This window comes from Hemibagrus wyckioides, linkage group LG25 (assembly GCF_019097595.1).
Source record: "Hemibagrus wyckioides isolate EC202008001 linkage group LG25, SWU_Hwy_1.0, whole genome shotgun sequence".
NCBI classification, from domain to species: Eukaryota; Metazoa; Chordata; class Actinopteri; order Siluriformes; family Bagridae; genus Hemibagrus; species Hemibagrus wyckioides.
In genome coordinates, this window is record NC_080734.1 from 6852997 (window position 1) to 6877167 (window position 24171).

At 37.8% G+C, this 24171-nt stretch overlaps 1 protein-coding gene across 1 annotated transcript in view; it reads left to right on the top strand.

Moving 5' to 3' along the window:
• Positions 1-2190: 2190 nt before the first annotated feature.
• nkain2 (sodium/potassium transporting ATPase interacting 2) overlaps positions 2191-24171 on the top strand; it is a 197520-nt gene continuing 175539 nt past the window's right edge. The window contains exon 1 of the mRNA XM_058379790.1: positions 2191-3116. Within this exon, the coding sequence (XP_058235773.1) occupies positions 3063-3116 (54 nt within the window). The 5' untranslated portion in view covers positions 2191-3062. The remainder of the gene's footprint in view (positions 3117-24171) is intronic.

The following is a 24171-nucleotide window of genomic DNA, read 5'->3' on the forward strand; positions in this document are numbered from 1 at the left end:
ACAGGGGAACGTTGTGGGACACAAAAGAGGTGAGACGCCTTGGATTTGAAAGACAGTGAATAATACTTGATTGATGATCAAGATCAATTTTTGCAAAACAATGTGAGACATGAGACACTCTGGCCACTATTCTGGTGGTTTGTCTTCTCCTTTAAGATGAACAGGTGTCTGTGGATAGAATGTACATTTTCCAGAATAATCTGATATAATAAAAGTCATACTGTACCACAGTACACAGGCTTTCCTGCAACAATGCCCAGTTTTATGGGTTGAAGCCTGACATGTGTAAAGTTAGGAGAGTATTATCCAGTGTTGTTGGAAGAAACGTAAGCTAAGTTGGATAACTAGCTACATTAGCCAAATAGATTTTTCAAATATTAGATAATTACAGTACTACAGTTTTTACTGAAGTTTTAATTTAACTAGACACTCGAATTCATCACACTGTAGAAACTTAGTTTGGAAATGATAGATTTTGTGCAGTACATTTCTAGTTGAGACTGAATCGCCTTGGAACTTTGAATATTGAGGCCTGAAGTGCTTTGCAATCATAAAAACCTAGCATACAGCATGCATATACATACAGTTAATGCACATACTTTATTTTCACATGGCAGATGTTCTTTGGCAGAAAATAAATATGACCTTGGAGTTTTAGTAAGTCGTAAATATCTTTACAAATCTGCAAAGTCATAGCTGATATTTCGAAGGGAAAAAGTGTTTGGATTCTGTAATGACTTCTTCTTCTCTCTCTCTCTCTCTCTCTCTCTCTCTGACTTTTCTGGGCCTATGGTATCAGTAGCACTACATAGTGCAAAATCTGAATTGAGATGGATCTTTGTATCATGCACAAATGCTTTCTTAGGAATGTAAAGAACTGTGAAAAACAGCAAAATACATCTCAGTTAATTACTAAATGTCAAAGCAGAATAAACATCACATTCATTCACTTTCGCTGCACTCTGCAGGAGTTCCACAATGTCTTCAGCGTTTTCATTATTTGCATGTCATCAGCTGACAAATCCAAGACCGTGTAGGTATTTTTCTTTAACATATACCAGAGGTATACCATAATTTCATCTGTGTTATGTGGAAATGAACAATTTTACTAATGAACTGATTTCCCCAGATAATGAAGTGTGTAATTATTATGCAAATTAGAGAATTAGCTTGTTGTAATTGAATGAGAACTATTTTAAACACATCTGAGGGGTAATAACATCACACAAATGGGCAACCATTTATATAGTTTTCAGCGTGTGTCAGTTTGATGGTAAGCAATGAGTCTGGCTCCATGTGGGGAAGCATGTGCACTGGATGTATTAGGGCTCAGACATACAAAGGAAATAAATCACTGTTACATGCAAGTGCAGAGAGACACCTGAACAAAAAAAAATAGTTTCATAATGTCATGTCAGTGATGATAAATGAGAAAAGAATTGAAGAAATAGAAGAAGAAGTTGAAGAAGAAGAAGCTTTTTGTTTGCTCTTTGTGTTTGAGATTGTTGTATTTTTTCCCCCCGACACTACTGTAACATTGCTAGAAATTTCCTCCGATAACATAATAAATACAGCAGCCGTTCTGTACCGTAGATTAAAGCATAAGACATGGTAAATATTCTAATATAAACATATTTCATATGTTTCATGGTGAGCTTTTCCTTTGAAATAAAGGATATCACCATTGTGTGCCTCTCAAACTTGGGGAAAGAACCACACCTGGGTGTGATAGTCAGGCTACATACTTTTGGCCATTAATTGTAGTCTCACATTTCTATATTTTTCAGGCAAGAAATGCCAAAACTGCATAAGGACTTAACAAAAACATTATTAACTCTTTAGGACAGTTGTAGATGATTGTTTTAATCCCATTTCAATAATATCAGTGTTTGTTGCTCCACATTGTTTATTGGCACGTTTGTAAATACCAGTTTAACCCCTGCTTATGAAGATGCACAGGCTGGACCGTGAAAATTCCACCCAATCTGGCAACCATGTGAGAGATCAAGCGGTAACCCAACCCAGCGCGCGCTCAGCTCTTCTGCCCTGATCCTCCACTGCGCCCCGTAGCGCATCAGCATCAGCGCGCGCGCAAGTGAGTGAGAGAGCGAGAGGGAGAGGGAGAGGGAGAGAGCGAAGGGGGGAGGGAGAGGGGGGGAGTGAGAGTGAGAGAGAGAGAGAGAGAGAGAGAGAGAGAGAGAGACACCCCCGTCGCGCGCCCGGGTTTCTTCAATCTGGAGCGTCAGATGGCAGCGCTGCATCTTTCGTCCCTAGGATTTTTTTTAACCGGTTTGAGCGCGCGACTTTTCTTTTTTCTTTCTTTTTTTCTTTCTGTCTTTCTTTCTTTTTCTTTTGTAAATCCCTCCAGGTTATAAAGGACCGATTCCTGATCTCCCGAGGATGCACATCGTGTTAGAGACGCACACTCTTACACTCCGTCCAGCTTCATTACATCGCGCACGGATAAATGAATTTCCTCCGGTTACCGTCTCGTGCTCCGGGATATAAAATCTGACAAGTTGAAGACTCCATTCTGGTAAAAGATTTTGAAGAGGAGAAGGAAATATTGCGTGCATGCGTGCTGTTTTATTCTCTGGGAGGAGCGATGAGCGTTGCTCGGTCTCCGTGACCCCCCACCGGAGCGCTTTGTCTCGTGGAGTAGGCGAAACGGCGCGAGCGCTACGTTGCGTTTTCTCCCCCCGCACGTATGCTATTTGCTGCACAAAACAATTTGACCAACTCGAAAACAAGTCTCGTGCAATTATACGGAACTAACCTGTCACCCTTTGTAGGAGAATAACACTGACATTTCGGAGCTCGTGAACAAACGGACTTTGTAAAGGTGTGAAAAGGGGGCACGAGCTGTTAACTCCACCGGCTGGATATTATTGTTGGGAGCAAAGACAGGAACGTGTGGTGAGTGATATTAAGGCATGACTTCAACAGGAGTGAGAGATTAAATTGTTCACGTTGCTTCGGGTCAGCCCGGTGATTTTGGAGGGATTTTGGTGGGAGTTTGAGTGGCGCACGTGCAGCGGGGCAGCACGGAGTTCCGGAGCATCATGGGCTGCTGCAGTGGTCGCTGTACACTGGCCTTCATCTGCGGCATGCAGCTGGTGAGTGACACCGACTTTATTGCTTTCACTGAGCACTCTTACAGACCTTCCATAAAGATTCAATGAACAAACACAATTAACTATTACAGCCCTTAATTAGTGAATCAATTAATTAACACCAGCAATGCTTAGGCAAACACAAACACAGCTGTTAATTCAACACTACACTACACAAGTCCCTAGGAAAATTAAGGTTTCTCGTGGACTTGTTTTTAGAAAGTGGGCTTGTTTTGTGTATGTGTTAAGAACCTTTGATACCAAAATATACTTTTTTCTCCTCTGCTCTGGGCTGGTGGTACCATCAAGGGGACATCTTTTGTACCTTATTTACCTTCTACAGCAGTAATGAGTAAAAGAAAGGGTAATGCTTTATAATCCCACAATCCAGCATCACCCAGAAGATTTCATCCTCCATCCCGATTGCTGTAAAGCTGCTTGTGACAATAAACAAACAAATACAATTGATATGAAGGTTTAAAAGATCATTTACAGCACACAATCAGGTACAAATAAGGTACAGTTGTTAATATTTTGGAAGAGGATGGACCTTTAACTTTCTCATCAACGAAAAGGAAAAAAAAACGGAACCCCTGAAACATATCTCTGAGGAACTTTTTGCATATTAAAAGTCTCAAAATCCACAGTAAAGCTTAAAAAGAGCTGAATGGACTATTCGGTTCATAAAGTTACCTTTTTTTTAAAACATAAATATGTTTAAACCCAAGCAAATGATCCACCACTGAATGTACTCTTACATGACAAGACCAAATTTTATGATCATCTGTCATACTGTATTTTAAAACTCAATATTTTATCCATTGAATATTATACAGTGTGGAATTTAAGCATACAAACCAAAGCTATTAAAACACTACATAAGACATAATTAGCAATGTGTGTATACATATATATAATTAGTCTATTATCCTCACACCTTTTTTCCCTCAACAGCTTTCTCAGTCATTGTGGAGTTATCTACAGCCCTGTAAATGATTCTAGACATTTCATTTCTTTTTGATTTTACATATGAAATAATTGAAAGCCTGTGAAGCTGCATAGTGTCATCATCCGCATTAGAAAGCAAAAAATTTTTTTATAAACATCTACAACATGATTCGTTTCTTAATTTATTCATTTACGTATTAAATATTTTTTTGAAGAAAAATAAGGAGATAAGTTTGTATGGATATTGAAAAACTGGATAAAAGTTAGTTTAGTGCTGTAAGCTTTAATCTGATTCAGTATGAGTTAATTTTATGGTGTAGAAGGGATTTTCATGAAAAACAAACATCACTACACGATCATATGTGAATTAAAGTGTTAAATAGACTCGTCCAAGGTTGAATTAACGCTCACAAACGAATCTGAACGCACTCAGGGTTAATTCCGGGCTATACAGGTTACTTCACTGCTGCAGGTGTTAACCTTGCTGTGTAAAATGTGGGTCATGCAAGGCCAAGGAGACGGAAAACAGGCAATAAGAGAGCAATCTTAGCTAAATCTAGTGTAACACTAGGAGGTCTCTTTCTGTCTCATAGGCTGGAGCGTGCTGCTCGGGAAAAGGCGTCTGGGTTAAGCTGTTAGCCTGAGGTGACTATTATTTATGCTCATCTTGATTGGCTTTAAAACAGGCAATTAGCAGTATGTCTGCTGAAAAGAGGTTAAGAAAACTCCTACGGTGATGACACACACTCTACTGTACTGTACTGTATGCCGATACTGTGTTTAAGTATAAACTGTCTATACTAAGAATTTTTTTTCTCATGCAGCTGATTATGCTTTTTTAATCATTTCTGGTTCCTGTTTTTTTTTCCTACACTGCCAGTGTAGGAAGAAAATAAAGTTTAAGCAATCAAAGTGCGATGAATATTACAGCATCACGCTAAAATATGTGTCCTGTTTACCCCCCATGAGCTCGGTTCTGCTTGTAGCCTGCTGCAGGACCGTTTATGAGCTGCAAGAGTCAGTACATTAAGCTGTACCTGATTACGTCTTTAGCAGACTTCATTTGCTTTGCCTTATTTGAATGCACAAGGTAATGTATATATTCCTGACTGCACCATTTTTTTCCTGCAGTTCTACAGGATCGAGGTGTTGAGATTACTCTGCTGGTCCTTTGAAATATATTTGGATTTATTGTTGTTTTTTGCAGTTACTTTTTCTTACTTTAGACTCTGGATTATATACATGGATTTTTTTTTTAAACTAGTGTATAATGTATAGAATTTATGACTGTTTTTGCTGGAATACGGAAAGTGAAAGCGCTTAAATACAATGTTAATGTTAAAAAAAGTGCCTCCAACTGGTCAAATGTGTGATGTAGCTTAATGAAACTGTACATAGTTTTCAGTTTACAGTTACTGTACTTTTTTACTGTACAGTTACTTAAATGCAAATAATTAAAAATATAAGTCTAATATTAATCTTGAACTTTTTTGTCTAATTTTAATCTTGAACTTTTTGTTCTACATTTCTTATGTTCTGTAAAGCTACTTTGAGACAATGTCCACTGTTAAAAGTTCTATTGAAATAAAATTGAATTGAAGTCATGTTGAGCAACGTTATACTGTGTAACAAGGTCTTATTGATGGCATAACGTGCCGAAAATTCTTACACTCGAAAGGCAGAGAAGCAGCTGCATTTGCCATGTATAATTATTTCACATTTCAAATTTGTAATGCTATGCTAGGTTCATGCGACGCTTCCAAATTCTCTAAATACCAAATAGAAACGTTGTATCTTAACTTATTGTCTAACTTATCTATCTATCTATCTATCTATCTATCTATCTATCTATCTATCTATCTATCTATCTATCTATCTATCTATCTATCTATCTATCTATCCATCCATCCATCCATCCCTTTAATTCAGCCAGCTGCACCAAATCCTGCTGGTGTTTTATTCTGTGTCATCAACTGACATGACTGTCACTGATCCATGCAGCTGCATAGAGCTACAGTCTGGGCTAGAAAGAAATCAGCCCTAGTGTCACTACTTTATATGATTTTTGTGTTTTTGTTGTGCTATTGTGATCATGGTCACAAATCCAAACTAATCCACTGCAAGATATTTATGTACTAAAAATAACAGACAGATGGTGCTGTCTGTGCTAGATAGATAGATAGATAGATAGACATTTTGTGACGTTTGTAATACTGAAAGGTGTTAAGTTGATTTTATACAGAGAATGAACGAAAATAAATGAGCAATTCATATCAGAAGTACACAAATAAATTATGTTTTTAATTATTATTTTTCAGTGGGAACCGATCTTCTCTAAAATCAAATACTGCTCCTTTAAACCAGGGAAATGACCTGTTCTTTGTTTTACCTTCCTTTTACCTACCTAAGTTTTCTGAAGTTCTTTATACTGAAAACTTCAATCGTTTTTAACTTTGTCCTTCTCAGCCACTATCTCCTGGGACTCATATTATTAGTCTCTAGTCTCCGAGCTATAAATCTGTACACATTCTCCGAGGACATTCAGCTGTTTGCACTTTCTGTTTAACTTTATGTAAAATACTCACCAGGGTCTGTGGCTTTTTATAACTTGGATTTTAATCCCTGAAACATGAAATTGAACCGGTTTCAAAATCAGTCCTCATTCTAATTGTTTCATATTTCTCTGCTTGTTTCTAAACAAACCTTTCTGTTACATTAGAGATATTTCTCATACTAAAGCTCAGAGTTGTTGGCACTGTCTTAGCAAACCTTCAGCAGAACTAAATATCAGAATACAAACCGTGTATCTTGAAATTGCCGGCGGTCTAACCCACCTCTTATTCTGCCAATTTTGTAGTTTCTAGAGATAAAAATCTCTGCCCAATTATAATCAGAGCAGTTTGAGTATAATGCACATTAGTGGTGCATCAATAATTGAGTAGCCGAACATTGTATCTGATGTAAGTGTATGAAGAACCTCAAAATTCTGATTAAGGAGATATTTAAAGCACTGGGTTGCTGTGCAAACTGGTTCACTCTGCTTAAATTTATGTTTTTACCTTCTAACAATATTCTCTGGTTTAACGTATAATATATTTAATATATGTGTTTTTTCCAAGAGTTACATGAACACAATTTATTTTTGTACATCCATCGTGATTTCATCATGTCTGCTCGAAACCCTTAATAAAATCAAACCCCGAGGTCTCACCCAAGCTCGGGATCGACCCCAGGTAATGGGAAGTAATATTACCTAAGTAATAGGCTTCAGGATGGAGGGCTTTTTGTCTTATTAACTTCCCGAGAGAGAAAAACAGAGAGGTTGTTGAAGGAACGACTGATTATCGCTGCTGTATGTTCCATTAAGTATAATTATAAGTGGATAAAAAGTATGATTTTTTTTCCAGCTGCTTGTTTAATAACAATTCTGCTTTGTTTTCTTGAGAACTGGCATTGGTGCTGTTGATTATATTCCTGTAACAGCAGGTTCTGTTGTGTGTGGTTTTTTTTTTATTACGTAACACACTGTCTGGCCTCCTGTATGCTGACTCACCAGAGTGGGCACTGATGGTCTGGCTGTGCCCAGCTGGCATGCTGAATCAGGTCTACGTGATGCGATGGGTCATTTGACATTAAGCAAAGCTCATTTAAGCTAACGAGCTGACTGTTTTGCCCTTTAATGTATTCAGATCGTGTGAGGTGATCTCATCACCTGGAAGGGGTTCAGTAAAGCTTACAGAGCCTTTACTGCTCCTTGGAAGCAGGCTGCCAAGAAATTAGTGCTAGTCATCTTTGTTGGGTGCAAAGATGAAAGAGAATCAAGTGCTGTAATCTGCCTTAGTGTACATGTACACACACACACACGTCTGGTAAAAAGGATTAAAGCATTTTTCAGAAATTACAATCAATCAATAAGTAATCAAGTTTATCATTAAGTTCTTAGTTATTAGGCGGTTTCTCTGATCGCTTTAATTCCATTAATCAGAACCCAAAATGATAGAATTTTCTTTTGGGTTCTCGCTGTCTGCCACTCCAAGCTGACATTTCAGGGAAAAAATAATGCCAAAAGAACCACAAAGATTCAGCGTTCGAAGTTTATTGAGACAGCCAGGAAGTATTTATACAAACCAAAGACAAACCTTTGTCATTATCCGCTGTATGTGCAAAAACCACGGGTAACAGAAGGAGTTCAACAATTGGCATCAAAGGTGTCAGGAGAGGTGGGGGTAGAGGTCACTACAGGTGGGCTGATGATGGAGTGTCTGTGCTCGACACATTCTTTATTCAATCGAAACAAATAATTCCTTGGTCTTAAACAAAGGACATTGTGGTCATAAGATAAGGTCATAGACAAAAGACATCATGAAATCAGCACAGAGCGTGCCAAGATATATTCAAAATATATCTGAAAACAACCTTGAATCCAATGAACAGGTGAAAAAACTCATTAATCAAAGACATTACTAAATAGCTGAATGTGTTTAGAGAGGAAGTCAGTTAAAGCAAAGAAGTCCCTTGACCGTGGAAAAAAAACAAAGACAGCTTAGTCCATAAAAAACTGCACAGTTGTCGTGATCCATATAAAGCTTGATATTTATTTTACATCTCTTCCCGCACTTTTTAATAACAATCTGTAACTTTTGTTTTGTCAAATTCTTACATACTTTTTTGAACAATCATAACATTTGATATATTATTTGATATTCCCTCTAGGGTTTCTTCTAGGTTTTCAGGTTTCTCCTCCAAACAAATGCCAAACAAATAGGTGTGGGTGTGTGTGTGTAGGTCTGGTTGCAGGTGTAGGTGTGTGTGTGTGTGTAGGTCTGGTTGCAGGTGTAGGTGTAGGTATGGTATAGGTGTGGGTCTGGTTGTAGGTGTGGGTGTAGGTGTATGTGTGGTTGTAGGTGTAGGTATGGTATAGGTGTGGGTGTAGGTTTAGATATAGGTGTGGGTGTAGGTTTAGATGTAGGTATGGGTATAGGTGTAGCTGTTGTGATGAATTTCCCATGTGCTGTGAGTGCAGATGTTGCCAGGTTTCCCTTTCAGAGATTATTCCTGCCCCACACCGAGTGACCCTAGGATAGGCTGTGAATCTGCTGAGACCCTGACCAGGTTAAAGCATTTTGATATCAAATGAAAGAGTATTTCTGAACATTTCTGGCCCAAACATGAGCATCACTTCTGCAAGAATACAGCTGGTTAGCTTTATATCTCTCTTTCGAGGTGCATGTAGTTTTAGCAGTGGAAATGGGGTCGGATGAGGAAAGAGGATGGCTTGTCAGTCTTTAATTGCCCGTGTGATACAATAGTATTAGCAATATGAGTAACTGGTCGGAATAGTTAATAGTTCATTGGTTGTAAAGCTGCTCAGTGTGAGCTGTGGTTTAAAAATTTGGGAAAATAACAGGACAAAATAGAAATAATTTAATAGGAAATCTAAAATCAAGCTCACTCCACTTTATTCTTGGCTTGCTATTTGTTGAGATCCATATCAAATGCGAGTCATTTTAATTTATTATTATTATAATTATAATTATTATTATTATTGTAAATGACTCTTATTTCCAAACCCTTTCATCCACTGAGGTTGTGTTAACCATGGTCCGAATGGCTGCTTTATGGCTAGCATTTTATCCCTTCTGACTACTACTTCCTGTTTTTTTTGTGCCGTTCTCAGTTCATCTGTTTTCAGGACAGCACATCACTAAATCTCACAGCACTTTTAGCACTGAGAGTTCTTTTAAAAGCCTTACTTTAATCACTGTGTAATTTTATCCACACTTTTGTGTTACTCTGCAGCAGCACATGTGTTCGTTCCGGTTTGCTTTGCCGTATTATCGTGCTGCATGTTCGTACACGTGTTGGACTTTCTCTTTGTCACTTGAGCTGAGCTTCGGCGTGACCGAGTCGAGCCGAAGGAGGAAAATACATTGAAGTTATTCCCTGCAGTGCATTAGCAGCTCATCAGACTCACTGAGCTGAAGTATAAAGCAGCGCATGAACTTTCCACCTTATTGATTGAGTTTAATGAAAAGTTAGTTACCGTTGTTTCAGTTAGAGCAGCTATAGAAATGAAATCGCTGAGCTAATGTACACGGCTCTGCAGCATTAGCGCACAGGTTACTGTTATCTGATGCTAACTGCAGGGCTTCAAGTATTTCGTCGTATATAAGTCTATTTTGTATATTATTTGAAAATAATATCTGTATATTAGAAATGTGTGTGTTTTAGTGTAGTTATTTATTTTTTTTAACAGGTTTTATAGATTGTCCATTCTACAGTTCTACATTTCTCAATCGTCATATATTTGCAAAGACCTCAGTATCACATATTGGCTTATAGTCAGAGATTTGATATAAAAAATAGAAAAATATGATGAGGTAATTCCTACTGAAGAGCCAATATTATAGTGAATATTCTAGAAATAATTTGATTGGCTTATTATTATTAGCATAACTAATAATAACTAGTGTATCACTTCGCTCGTCTGTGTTCGCCACATGATAAATTCCACTCCTGAGCTCAAAAACGTTATTAAAGTAGCGTTAAGAAGAAGGGATTTTCACCAGAAGCACCTTTAACAGTAATCTACTATTCAATTCAATTTTCAATTCAATTGTATTTGTATAGCACTTTTAACAAAGAGCATTGTCTCAAAGCAGCTTTACATAAGAAACAACAAACATACAAACAGACAAACAGTCCTAGATGTTATCCCAAGTGAGCAAGCCTGAGGCAACTGTGGCAAGGAAAAACTCCCTTAGATGGTATGAGGAAGAAACCCCGAGAGGAACCAGACTCAAAGGGAACCCATCCTCACTTGGGTGACACCGGAAAGTGTGATATGAACAATGTCCTTTCTGCATTTATGTATAGTCAGTTGTGTGATGCAGATACAGCATGTGTAGTATGTTGTGTAAATTAATAAGGAGGTTGTTGTCATCCACATAGGGTTGGCAGCGTTGCTTTGAATACCACAGTCCTCACAAAGCAGAACCCGGCTGGAGCTGGTCCATCTCTGGATGCCACTGGAGTTGGCACAATTAGTGTGGGTTAGCTAGCTAGCTAGTCAGATGTGCTGTAAAGTGAGTGAAGCTTCTTCAGAAACAAAAATCAACAGAACGTTTGGCCTATGTCACTTCCCCATATTAGTTTTTTTGTCTTATGAAAGCAATATGCCAAAATTCAGCATGACTTCACACTTAAAGCTTAAATATACAAGCTGTGTGAAAATTGAGTGATCATAATTATCTCCAGGTTAAAGCACATTATACTGAAAATTTGGACGCTATATTCACATACTCTTTTTGTAATTAAAGCAGAAGAATTATACTGTGCTGGATATTTAATAGTTGGAGTAAAACATTGTTAAGTAAGCACAGATAGTGCCAACATCCTAGAACTTAAAATGCCAAATAAATCATTGGGCTAAGCATTATAAATGCTGCATTCCTAGCACAGAGACAAGTAGCAAATGAGCTAAAGAAGTAGTGATTTATACAAGTGGTCTCAATGATGTGGAATATCATCCACACCGACTCAGGCATTTCAGAAAACATCGAAACAACGAATCATCTCCATGCCTAGAACAGCTCGCCTAACAAAAGTGGAAATGTTAGACGTATCACTGGAGCCCTGCATCCACGTTGACAAAGATATGAGAGGTGTTTGTGTGAGAAAAACTGATGTGTAAAAAGAAAAAATAACATCTGCCTGGGAGGAAGCTAAAGAGACCGTAAAACCTTGGATACACTATATGACTTTTAATATTCCTAAGGGATAATGAAAAAGCTTGACATCTCAGACACACTGACTGATTTATGCGTGAGTGTGTGTTCTTGAGTTTTTTATGGCAAATTGAGGGATAATGCATTATCCAACTGGTGACTTGATGATGAACTGAGCTGAACACACAAAACTTCGATAAAAATGCCAGCTTTATTATACCGTCAGTGATTCATTCATTGATTCATTTTTGAGTAACAGGTTTTCTTTCAAGTCAGGGTTCCAGATTCGATCCTAGGTGTAAAATGAGAATACACTTTGGATGGAAATCAAGGCCATTTCTAGGTAACCAGTTTACATACTGGTGAAGGAGTACCATCAAAAGAACATGCAAAACATGTAGCCTGTAACCTGAGCTTAGGATCAAACCCTTGACGCTGAGATTTGAGGCATCAACACTACCTGCTCCATCCCTGTACTCCCTGATAGGAACTAACAAGATCAAATGAAACTTGTAAGTGCTTCAACTTTCAATTGTGGTTTTGTTTTGCATCAGAACCCATTATTGTGTGATTGTGGGTGGAAAGAATTGTTTGAGCATGTTAGAGAGAATTTATCTACCTTCCTCGTTCAGTCATCTTCAATAACCACTTGACCAGGGTCGCCAGGAATTGACACCCAGAATACGGGTCGCCGGGATGTGACACGCAGAATACTGGGTGTGAGGTAGGACTACAAATTGGGTGGACAGTAATTCACAACTTAGGGCAATTCCTTTGGGGGGAAATCAGAGGAAACTGGAGAACATGAAAGCATGGATACTATCAGTTCAGATTGGATTTACTGGCACGCCAGAACAATCTGACTATTTCCAGAGTTAGGACAAACATCTTAGAAAGACTTGCTTTGTCTGAATTGAGATGAGAAAAGCACACTTTGTTCTCAGTGGTGCTGCCTGCTTTGTGCTTTGAGCTTTTCATCACCATAGAGAGACAGGGAGATCTGTCAAAGTTTATTGCTCAATCAGATTTATCTCTCAAGGTTCAGGAGTGCCATAAAGATGGGGAAGATAGAGACAGTTCCAGGGATCATGAGTAGACAGGGGTTTATGGCTGGAGATATAGAAAAGGAGATATATCTTTGTGGGAAAAAGGGTTCCTTAAGGGATCCAACTGATGGTTGATGGTCAATATGGTGGCACAAGACACTAGGCACAAGGGGGACAAGGATGGGACACCAGGTCATTACAGGGCATTACACAAAACAATGTGCAAACTTATTTACATAATTGTCATTCACAACAGAATTGCTGTTGAACATCCTGGCACTTTTTCTGAAGTGGGATGAAACCAGAGAACCCAGAGGTTCATGGTGTAGGATTTATTACAGTAGTGTACATTAAATCTCCCTAAATGCAAACCAAAGTCTCCTCCAAACAGAATATCTACCCTGTCTCTAAAAGCCTTGATGGTATAGTCCATTAAGGACCTTACAATCCTATGTTTCTCAAATTCATAGCAATTCTCATGACTTATATTGTAAATAGTGCATGAATCTGTCAGGGATTCCAAAATTGGTGCCTACTGCTGGTGCGACTTTTTGTTGAGTTATAGCCCAAGATCTGTTTGCTTCCAAATTCAGTTTGAATTCAGTCTACAGTCCCAGGTCTATAGATTTGTCACAGATCTATAGCCCATTTGATCATTTTGCAGCTCTGAGCTAATTAGGCTTTGAAATTCGATGTTGCTTACCCTTTAATGAAGACCACTGCGCAGTCCTCACTTAATTGAATTGGCATTTAGCAAAGTGTACAGTACAGTGGATAATACTCCTCCTTTTCTCCTCCAGCAGGGCCTGAATAATCCTTACCCTTGTTTAGCCTAAAATACACATGAAGAGAGTTTAGCATGAACAACCACAAGTGACTGGGACTAGCAAACACATCTCATTAGCATGTCTGCCTACCTTTCTTCTTTTTTAAATATATAAATACAGCTAAATATATATGCATTATTTTTCCTTACTCAAATGAAGTTCATAGTTGAGACTTCTGAGGATTTCTTCTTTTTTATTTGTGCACTATAGCTTCAGGGATAATGGAGCTAACAGTTAGCATAGTGTTAGCAGCATACCAACATTACACACTTGCCTAAAAAACATTGAATGACAAATATGAAAACTGGAGTCATATTATAAATCAAATTATATCTAATACCACGGGAAAAAATATTTCCTTCTTAGCTAAGCGCTGAGGAGAACGTGATTCAGCTTCAAGATGGCCACTATAGTCCACTCTGCTACTTCTCTGTTATGCTATACTTTTGGATAATTTTCATGGCTAATAGTGTATCATAGAGTGTCACAAGCAAATAAGCTAGTTTGATTAATAAAAACGTAAAACTGTATTGATTTAGATATTTGGTTTTTATGATGCTAAGCGGATAGCTAGCAGGTGTTTCCTTTAGTTGTAGCTCTAATGTAGGACAAAAGAAGAAAGTCTTTTCTTCAGGAACAGAATGTCTCAGCTGATCATTTATTTTGTAGAAGAAATTGTGTAAATTGAGTACATAGGACAAAAAACATATTGTTAAATGTCAGATATGATAAATTATGAGTATAGTTTCTGTGGAATCTAAACCATATAGTTATTTGTAATGGTGTAATGCATTCTTGTGGGGATTTTTGTTGTTGTTTCAGCCTCAGTCAGCTTAAAGCAGTCTGCAAAATCAAATTATTCTTGCCCTTTCATAACCGAGAGAAAATCAGCCATGCCTTTATATAACTCCTGTAACTCTTGATTACTTTAAGTCCCTGTACAGAGGTGACAGTCAGTCTCTCAGTCTTGATTACAAAATACCCTTGCTAGATAACTGAGATGCAGCAAGACATGCATTACTTCGGTTTTAGCCTCACTTCCTTGTTATTTGTAAAGAGGAATGTGTTCTTATGTTTAATTAATGCTGTCCATGGATACATTTCAAGACTTTAGCTCACACACGATTGAGGTTAGGATAAAGCCTAAGGATATTTAGAACAGGAAGCAGTGCATGGCAAGAAGTGAAGACCATGTTCCATTGCCCTTTTAGAAAATTGATCAAAGGTTGAACTTTAGTCATAACCTATTGACCTCTGGCTCAACCAAGCATCAACCAGTCATAAATGGCCTGGGGCAGGTTTCCTGGTCAAATGATGTCTGGTTAATTACATAAATACACCTGCAACAAACCAGCATTGCGTATTAGTGTGTTTTATACTGTAAGTCTGATGTCTGAAGTGTGTATCAGTTTGCTTTGCAGATAAAAAATACCCACAAAGATTGTTTTTTTTACACTGGATATTTAATGTGTCTTGAATATTATAGGGTTGTAGGTAAATAGGAAGTAAAAATGCAGGTTTAAAACATTTAAATCTGATTTAAAAATAATTGTCAGTAGATGCATTTTAAACAGAAGTTATAAAAAATACTTCTCAACACACACACACACACACACACACACAAACCCCCCCCCCTCTGAAAACTATACATGTAACTGTGAGTGTTATGGTACATTAAAGTCATATTGCTAAATAAATAAATAAATAAATAAATAAAATTAATATTAAACATATTAAATTAAATTAATTAAATTACATTGACAACTTTTGGAAATTGTATGAAATAAAAAATTTGCCACATTAACCATGTTTTATAGAAACAACACAGGTAGCCGTCATTTCTTATAAATGCATTTGAATATTAAGACGCGACAGAGGTATCTTATCCCGATACAGGATGCATAAAAACACACATGCAGCTATATACTGGACTGATATGGAAATGTTTGTTGTCACATTTATGCAAGAAGTCTCCAGTGTCAGTGCTTTCCAATAGCCAGAGGTGAAGCTTGAATTCAAGTTTCCAGAGACTGGAGTCTCTTTAGGGCAGAGCGCTTTGCAGTTCCTTTGGTGACTTTACCTTTTAAGTCTTGTAAACAAAAATCAAAGCTGGTGAAAGAAGACAGACACGTGTGTTAACGTGATGTAATGATGTTAATGAGAACAAATACAAAAACAGGAACGCTGAGATTTTCATTAATTGTTAAAACAATGTTAATGAATAAGTATGAGGTATCAGAGATAGTGCTTAGGAAACATGGGAAAGTCTTCTTATTTCTTGCTAGCAAGCTACTGTTTCTCTCGAAATATCTTTAACACAAATAGAGAGAACAAGCAATGGAAGCGATAACAGAAATCCTGTATTTGTTTACGTTCCACAACATTAAACGTAACAGTAAACCGAATGTGTTGTTCTTTAATTAATCAAAATTGTAATTGTTGGAAACTTGCTGTGGCACGAGAGGCATAAAACATGTCGCTATTGGAAAATAATCAGCTTTGTGTCAGGTTGATTCACATCACTGCTAATCAATCGCTGATCATTTTCCTGTAACAGCTTCCCCCTTCTATACAAAATGATCAATTGTGTACACACATTGTGTATTCTTTTCCACGTAGTCACTAGATAATACGCGTTTGGTTTGTAAATATAAGAAAACAGAAGAGGTTTAGGTCTTGTTTGAGCCTGAACACTGAATCACCAGTTTCTCCAAAATCTTTCAGGACCCTAGATGGAAAATCTACTGAAAGATATGATTTTATATTTCTGTACTTTCACACATATTGCAGTGTAACAGCTAGCATGACTTTGCCTGAGGTCTGCCATACAGCAGTTTTTGTCAAGGTCACAGATGCAATTATTCTCTTTCTGTTTATCAAAATCTAGCCCTATGGTACAAAAGAACTCTATTAAATTTGAGAAAGTTGTGAAGTAAACATGATCATATTCTTTGTTTTTTTTGCTGAAGGCTTTACCCATCATACCAGTCTCCTGGAAAAGGTTACAGCACAGTGCATTTAATTTAAACCGTTTGAAATTGCTCTGATTTTGTGCCAAGGTTTTAATGTACCCATGGCAAGAGATCATTTAAATACTTATTTGTATGCACTGTTCTATCCTCATGTATTTCTTGACTTGTCTTCGAACAAATTCCATAAGATTAAAAAAGAAGTTGGAATGGCGCTAGTTGTGCTAGTGTGTTGAATGGTGCGACAGTGTGCGTCTGCGAGGTTGAGCAAAGACTGCACCCTAATGCATGCTGGGAGATGACGGTAAATAGCAGCATGACAGAGGGAGGATGACAGAGAGCTGCCTGTCAGCCAGCACAAGTCCTTGACATTTGGCAAGCAAAATGAATCACCTTTCTTACACGGCCACCCAGACCTGAAAAGGCAGAGAGATTTAATACCTCTTCACACATTATAAATCACTCCAGGCTTAACAAGACCAATAAATACAAGTGCAGTAGAGGCGCTGTGGAGGGTGACTTTGCTTTCGTACGCTTGTACACCTTGCTTTCTGCCTGTAAGAACACATTAACCTTTTCACTCAAGTCTTACAGTCAGCATATTGGACCGGGAGGTTCGGTGAAGCTGGACTACTCTGGCTCTTTATTTTAACTCCAGGTGTTTGGTCTACTTAAAGTGTAAATGTAAAGATCAGACAGTACCTTTACCTGCCCTTTAATGAGATTTCCAGATTACTCAAATTCTCATGTAAAATTAGCTATCACTTAGAGACTATCACACCGTCACAGATCAGTCAGCTTGTGACTGCAAGGAATTATTGTCTATGATGAACTCAGAAACTACACTGACTTAATAGTTCCTCAAGAGCTCTTGGTTGCTGTTGTAGAAATGACATTATTTACTGTCCAGTGTCACCCAAATGAGGATGGGTTCCTTTTTAAGCCTGGTTTCTTCCTCAGGGAGCTTTTCCTTGCCACCATCACCACAAGCTTGCTCATTTTTGATAAAATAAGGATAATATAGTAACTTCAAACTTTATAATTTTTCCCCTTCTCTGTTTCTATACTTCTGTAAAGCTTTGAGATGATGTCCATTGTTAAAAGCGCTATACAAATAAATTGAATTGAATTGAATTAAAACTCTGTTATCTGAGATCCAGCTCGCTATTTTAGACGACGCTATAAACATCTTGATATGTGTGTAGTCTGTGATATGATACACATACTATACTCTTAAACAACTTCCAGTCTTCATCCAGGATTATTGGGTTTAGTTTTCTACCTTGGGGAAGTCAGAAATTTTGGAGTCTTGTAACATGGCAAGTTGCATTTTTTTTTTTGCTTATTAACTTTAAAAGAGAAAAATGAGAGTTGTTTAATGGCAAAAACCCACACAAGAAAACACGCGAAATATTTCTGAGGGTTGTCAAGAGTCGTCAAGCTTTGAAAAAAAAATCTCTCTCTCTGTATATTATCTAATCTAGTATATATATATATATTAATCTAGTTAAATCATTTTAATTTTTCAATTCAATTCAATTAATTTGTATAGCACTTTTAACAATGGACATTATCTCGAAGCATCTTAACAGTAGTATAGAAACATAATTTATGCTTCTACACATAACTTAATTAATTGCGCTTCGGCTTCAACTAATCAGCAAGAAATATGAAATATTCCATTAAAATGATGTTTTCTCTCTCTTTCTTGGATGCTTGAGTCATTAGTTCAGTAAAGTAATATTCTCTTTAAAGCAGTGAGAATTTTGGATAATCTCCCCACCTACGCTCACTACTTTTGTTGACTCACAGTTTCTCGTTATCAGATCAGACGTTCTTGTAAACACGTTGGGCCTCATTTATCAATCTTTCAGTAAACTTATTTGAAAATATTTGCTTAAGCCAAACCGAGCTCCAATTTTTCACGTTTAGGAAAGGTTTTGATGTTCCTCACACATGCATGTAAAGTGTAAAGAAAGTGTGTTCCTGACACAGCTGATTAACATGTGGAGACACTTACAAAACTTAACAGTTCATGTGCCCAGACTGCTAGTAGCACAGAATGAACAATTGGGGTGAAGGCAGAAGTGGAACTTATTTTGTCTCACTACTATGCAGATAAACAATAATTAATAATATATGCTGATTTTTCCTTCAGCTGAGGGGGGATATGGCTAGCTCATGGTTGAGGTATTAGACTACTGTTTGGAAGGTTGTGAGTTTGAAGCAAGCTGTCACTGCTGGGCCCTTGAGCAAGGCCCTTAACCCTTAATTGTTCAGTTGTATAAAAGGAGATGAATTGTAATTCACCCTGCATAAGGTTGTCTGCCAAATGCCTGTAATGAAAATGCCTTTATTTACAGTTAGACACAAATAGATCAGTCTCAATTTCTTTTGTCATAATTGAATGATTTTTTATTAAATATACTGTTTTAAAGTTCCCTGCAAATGATATGATTTGGAGTGTAGAAGGTTAAGGTTACATTATGTAGTCTACTATTGAGTAATTTTACAAATTCGTTAGCACGAGTAGGATATAAATATTATTATTATTTTTTTTTTTACAATTTTCATGAATTCCAAAGGCACAAATAAACAATTTATAAATTTACAACTGCATCATTCTTGACAAATCAGGCCTGTTAATCTGATTATCACCAAAATCCAATTTAGTGATTGCCTGTAGTTTACATTTAAGGCATTTTGCAGACACCCATATCCAGAGCTACTTACATTTTTATCTCATTTTATACAACTGAGGGTTAAGGGCCTTGCTCAAGGAGCTTGGCGGACCTGGGATTTAAACTCACAACCTTCCAATCAGGAATTCAACACCTTAGCAACGAAGCTCCCAAATCCCAGTTGTCATATTGTGATATATTTGAACACTCTTTTCACACCATTTTCTAAAAAGCCTTTTAAAAAAACTAAAAGGATATTCTAGTTCGTTTTCTTACTGTGCCAGAGAGATCCTGACCACACCCACGGATGCTTACTCTTAAATTATTCATTTAAGCCTCTGTGTTTCGTCTTTTGGTCTATTTTTGTCTGGTATTGTTAAGATGTGTCCAGGATTTGTTAGCGGAGCTACCACAAGAATTTCAGTGTTCAACTGTACAAATAAAGACTTTTGGATTCCTGGTTAATCCCTTCTCTGTGTTTGTCTGTCCATATAAAGATGATATTCTCCTACCTCTTTCTGAAACACTTAGACTAGCTCTTATTTTCCATGTTTGATTTAGGCTGATGGTATTCTAAGTCTGTGACCTATTGAACCAGTGTTAATGTTTTTATCGATAGAGACTTCAAAGCACTTTTGTACTTCGCTCTGGATATGAACGTCTGCCAAATGCCAGAAATGTAAATGTAAATGTAAATATTAGGTTTATAATGAGGCTGCTGCAGATCTACTGAGGTGTCACGAGCCATGATGTGAAAACACCAAATCAATTTTATTGTGACAGCATCCCATCAGACGCCAGTGTTCGCCTCCATACCGAAATGAAAATGCCTTCCTTCATATCGATAAGTAAGCAGCGCCTTAAGGAGTACGGGAAACACAGTCTAGCAGCATAGTCATGGTTGTCAAAGATAGAGGGAAATCAATAATTTTTTTAGTCACACACTGCTCCGTGATATGGACGCAGTCACATTTGTATTTGAAATGAAATACAGGCTACAGGAGGTGTCGCTGCGGGCGGCTCTAACGTACGATGAATTTACTCTTTAAGCAAAACATTTCAGGTGTGATTCACTGAACTGAACCTTCTACTGAGAATCAAACTCGTCTTAAATGGCTAGCTCTTAATATATATATTATATTATTATATATTAATATATATATATATATATTATCACAGCACTGTTAATTCTTCATTCTGTTTGGTGAATAGACGTTTTCTAGACCAGCAGATAAACAATTGTAAAAGAAAAAATTTTTACCAGCATATCGGCTTTCCATTATCAGACATTTTCAATCAGTATAAACAAATGATTGATTTTCTGGCTGTGAGTCTGTTATAAAAATGAGTCAGGACTCTGTTGGCTTTCAGTGTGAGACGTGTGTATTTCCCTCTGTTTGATAACCTTACACAGAATTTTACTGGTTGAAGATAAACACCTTCAAATTTTAGAGCACTTGGGGCATCTCGGAGAGCAGAAGTGGGTTTGATATCACCGTTTACTTGCACATTTGTGTGAAAAAATGACACGTTTTTGTTTTTTTGGAACTTTTCTATGACAAGTATTTTTGTTTAGATCTAAGCAGCTATGGGGAAATATTATCAAAACTACAAATTTAAAGTTCTGAGGAAAGCATTAAGCACCACTGTGAAATGTGACATGACAAAGACATTCAATGCTGAACATGGACACAACAAAACAGTTTAAAAATGAATTTTAATTTTCTTAAAAGTTTATATATTATTAAATGAACTCTATTGCACCTATATGTAAGGTCACCCTACTGCGAAAGGAGTGAAAGGAGAAATACCACATAAAATATACAGAAACTGAAAGGAAAATAATGTGCAAAATTAAAAATGAATTGATCCTTTAAATAAATTGCAATCCTAGTAGGCTAAGTAAAAACAAAAATGTTTAGGAAAAACTACTTATGAGTGTCTGCTTCATTTCATTTCAGCCATTAAGTTGCACTGTGAAGCGTGACATGATGCTGAACATAACAGTACACAACAAAACAGACAAAATATCATCAGACGACCTGCTGTGCTATAAGAGAAATAAAGCACTCTGGGATTAGCTTTGGAGTGATATCTGTAGTAACTCCAGTTTTTGGGGGTCAACATCACATCACTGATTACTTTCTTAATTCAGCATGTTCAGAGTAAAGCCCCTTCATTAGTTGCTATATTGTTGTTACACTTAATAAAGGAAAGCAAATGAAGACCTGCTGAAGCTCTGAAACACAACAAAAATGTTTAACAAAAATGTTCTCGGTGACCTGTATGAAGGCTGAATCAAAGGACGGTGTGTTTTAAATCCGTAAAAGGAACCAGATTGATTAATCGACTAAAACTAGAAACGCTCTCAGAAGTGAATCAGAGGAAGAAGCATCTGGATTAGCAGACTAAAGAGATATCAACATATTAAAAGCAATGTCTGTTTGCTAGTTTTAAGGCACCTCCAGGCAAACAGACGCTAATAGAGGAAAACTGCATTAATGTGGAACATGAGTAAAAACCCTTTGCAGTATTTAGGCCTAATGGACTGTTTTTACCTGAGCCATTTTGTTATTTGCATTTGACGATTATGTGCTTAGAGATAAAAAGAGGCTTTGAAACTGAAAACCGTTTACCCTTTAACGGAAAAGTGCTTCGCATACATCTTTACTATCTGTCTAAATTGTCTTGCATGCTGCATGGCATTTTGTACAGAGGAGTGTTTTAGATTAGCTAATGCACAATGCATTGTTTTCCAGGACAGAGCAACGTACAGCCATTAATAAACCTGCATTCTGTTCGGAATTTCTTCAGAATTACTCTTTGAGTGAATTTGAGTAATACTGAAATTAGTACATTTGAAGTAATGAGATGTGGAATATATTTCATGCAGGTTCTATTTGTCTGGGGTTCTGTATGTTTTCTCCATTATGGTGTCAATATTATTTTAAAATGCATAAAGGGTTAAAGATTTGTTGATCTTTCTAGATGATTGCTCCAGAAAGATTTTCAGCAGGTAATAAAGATCTAATGAAAGACATCAGTTCGTAAGACAAATCTGTAAAGATATTCCTATTTAGTGGTTTTCAGTTGGTGCTTGTCTTATGCTGATTGTTTCTTAGTTAGTGTTTAGTGGTTAGAGGTTCAGGCTTCAGGGTTTGGGGTTTGAGTCTCTGGTTCCCTCCATCAATCTGGCTCCTACGGGTTCTCTGGATTCTTCCACGGTTCTTCCGTGTTCTCTATTTTTATTTCCCAGTCTGGTTTCTCCAGGTTCTCCGGTTTTGTCCATCAGTCCAGTTCCTCCATTTCTTCCCGTTTTCTTCCCCAGTCCAGTTCCTCCAGGTTCTCCGGTTTCGTCCCTCAGTCCAGTTCCTCCAGGTTCTCTGGTTTTCTTCCCTAGTCCATTTCCTCCAGATTTCGTTTCTCAGTCCAGTTCCTCAAGGTTCTCTGACATTTTTCCCTAGTCCATTTCCTACAGGTTCTCTGATTTTCTTCCCCAGTCCAGTTCCTCCAGGTTCTCTGGTTTTCTTCCCTAGTCCATTTCCTCCAGATTTCCTTTCTCAGTCCAGTTCCTCAAGGTTCTCTGACATTTTTCCCTAGTCCATTTCCTACAGGTTCTCTGATTTTCTTCCCCAGTCCAGTTCCTCCAGGTTCTCCGGTTTTCTCCCTCAGTCTAGTTCCTTCAGGTTCTCCATTTTTCCCTCAGTCCATTTTCCACAGGTTTTCTTGTTTTCTCCCTCAGTGCTGTTCCCTGTTTTTTTCTCCAGTCCAGCTCCTCCAGGTTCTCCTGTTTTCTCCCTTAGTCTATTTCCTACAGGTTCTCAGTTTGTTTCCCTCAGTCCATTTCCTACAGGATCTCTTGTTTTCTCCCTCAGTGCTGTTCCCTGTTTTCTTCCCTAGTCCAGTTCCTCCAGGTTCTCCAGTTTCCTGCCCTAGTCCAGTTCCTCCTGTTTTCTTCCCCAGTCCAGTTCCTCCAGGTTCTCTGGTTTCCTCCACCAGTCCAGTTCATCCAGGTTCTCCGGCGGTTTCCTCCCCCAGTCCTAAGACACGTATTGTAACTAGATGATTGAATCTAATATTAATAAACATTTTAAATCTAAATTATTTGTAGTGTTTGAGATTGTGTGTTAGTGTGCCTGGTGATAGGTTGCCTATTGTACTGCTTTTCTTGCACAAGGTCTCATGGAACCTGGAGCCTATCCTGGGGACTTGGGGCACAATGTGGGCGACATCCTGGTTTGGGTGCCAACGTTTGTGTACTATCCACAGAAATCCCATGAATCTCCAGGCTGTCCATGTAGGCAGCAGCAGCGAGTGACCACTAAGTGATGAAACCCCAAACCAATGTAGGGCATCAGGATGGATCAGGCTGTTCTGGAGAGCAGAAGGTGCTCTGGATCAGTGTTATCTTGTGTAGTATGTGGAGAGAGAGAGAGAGAGATGATCAGGTATGCTTATTATCATATAATGGTTAATGCAGTGTGTATTGAGTGCAGAGTGCAAGCAAGGCTGTGAGAGCCAGAAGGTGACAGACACAAAAGCACCCTGGGGCATGAAGAATCTAGCCACTCCAATGTCAAACTCAAGCAACATCAATCACGAGCCCAAATAGTTCAGCACAGAATGTTTATCAGATAAAATTAAAATAACATAATTTTTGCTCATTCAGTAAGGATTTTGAGCATTTAGAATATCTTCAAACGGTGAAATCTGAAAATCACTCTGTCAGTGCTCGTGTGAAGTGTGCAGGAACTTAAACGCTGCGTCTCATTAGCGGCGTAAATGTGTCTCCTTGCCGTTATCTGATGAAAGATAGGATGAGCCGGATGACATATGTAAACATCGCCCTAGCACAGGCTG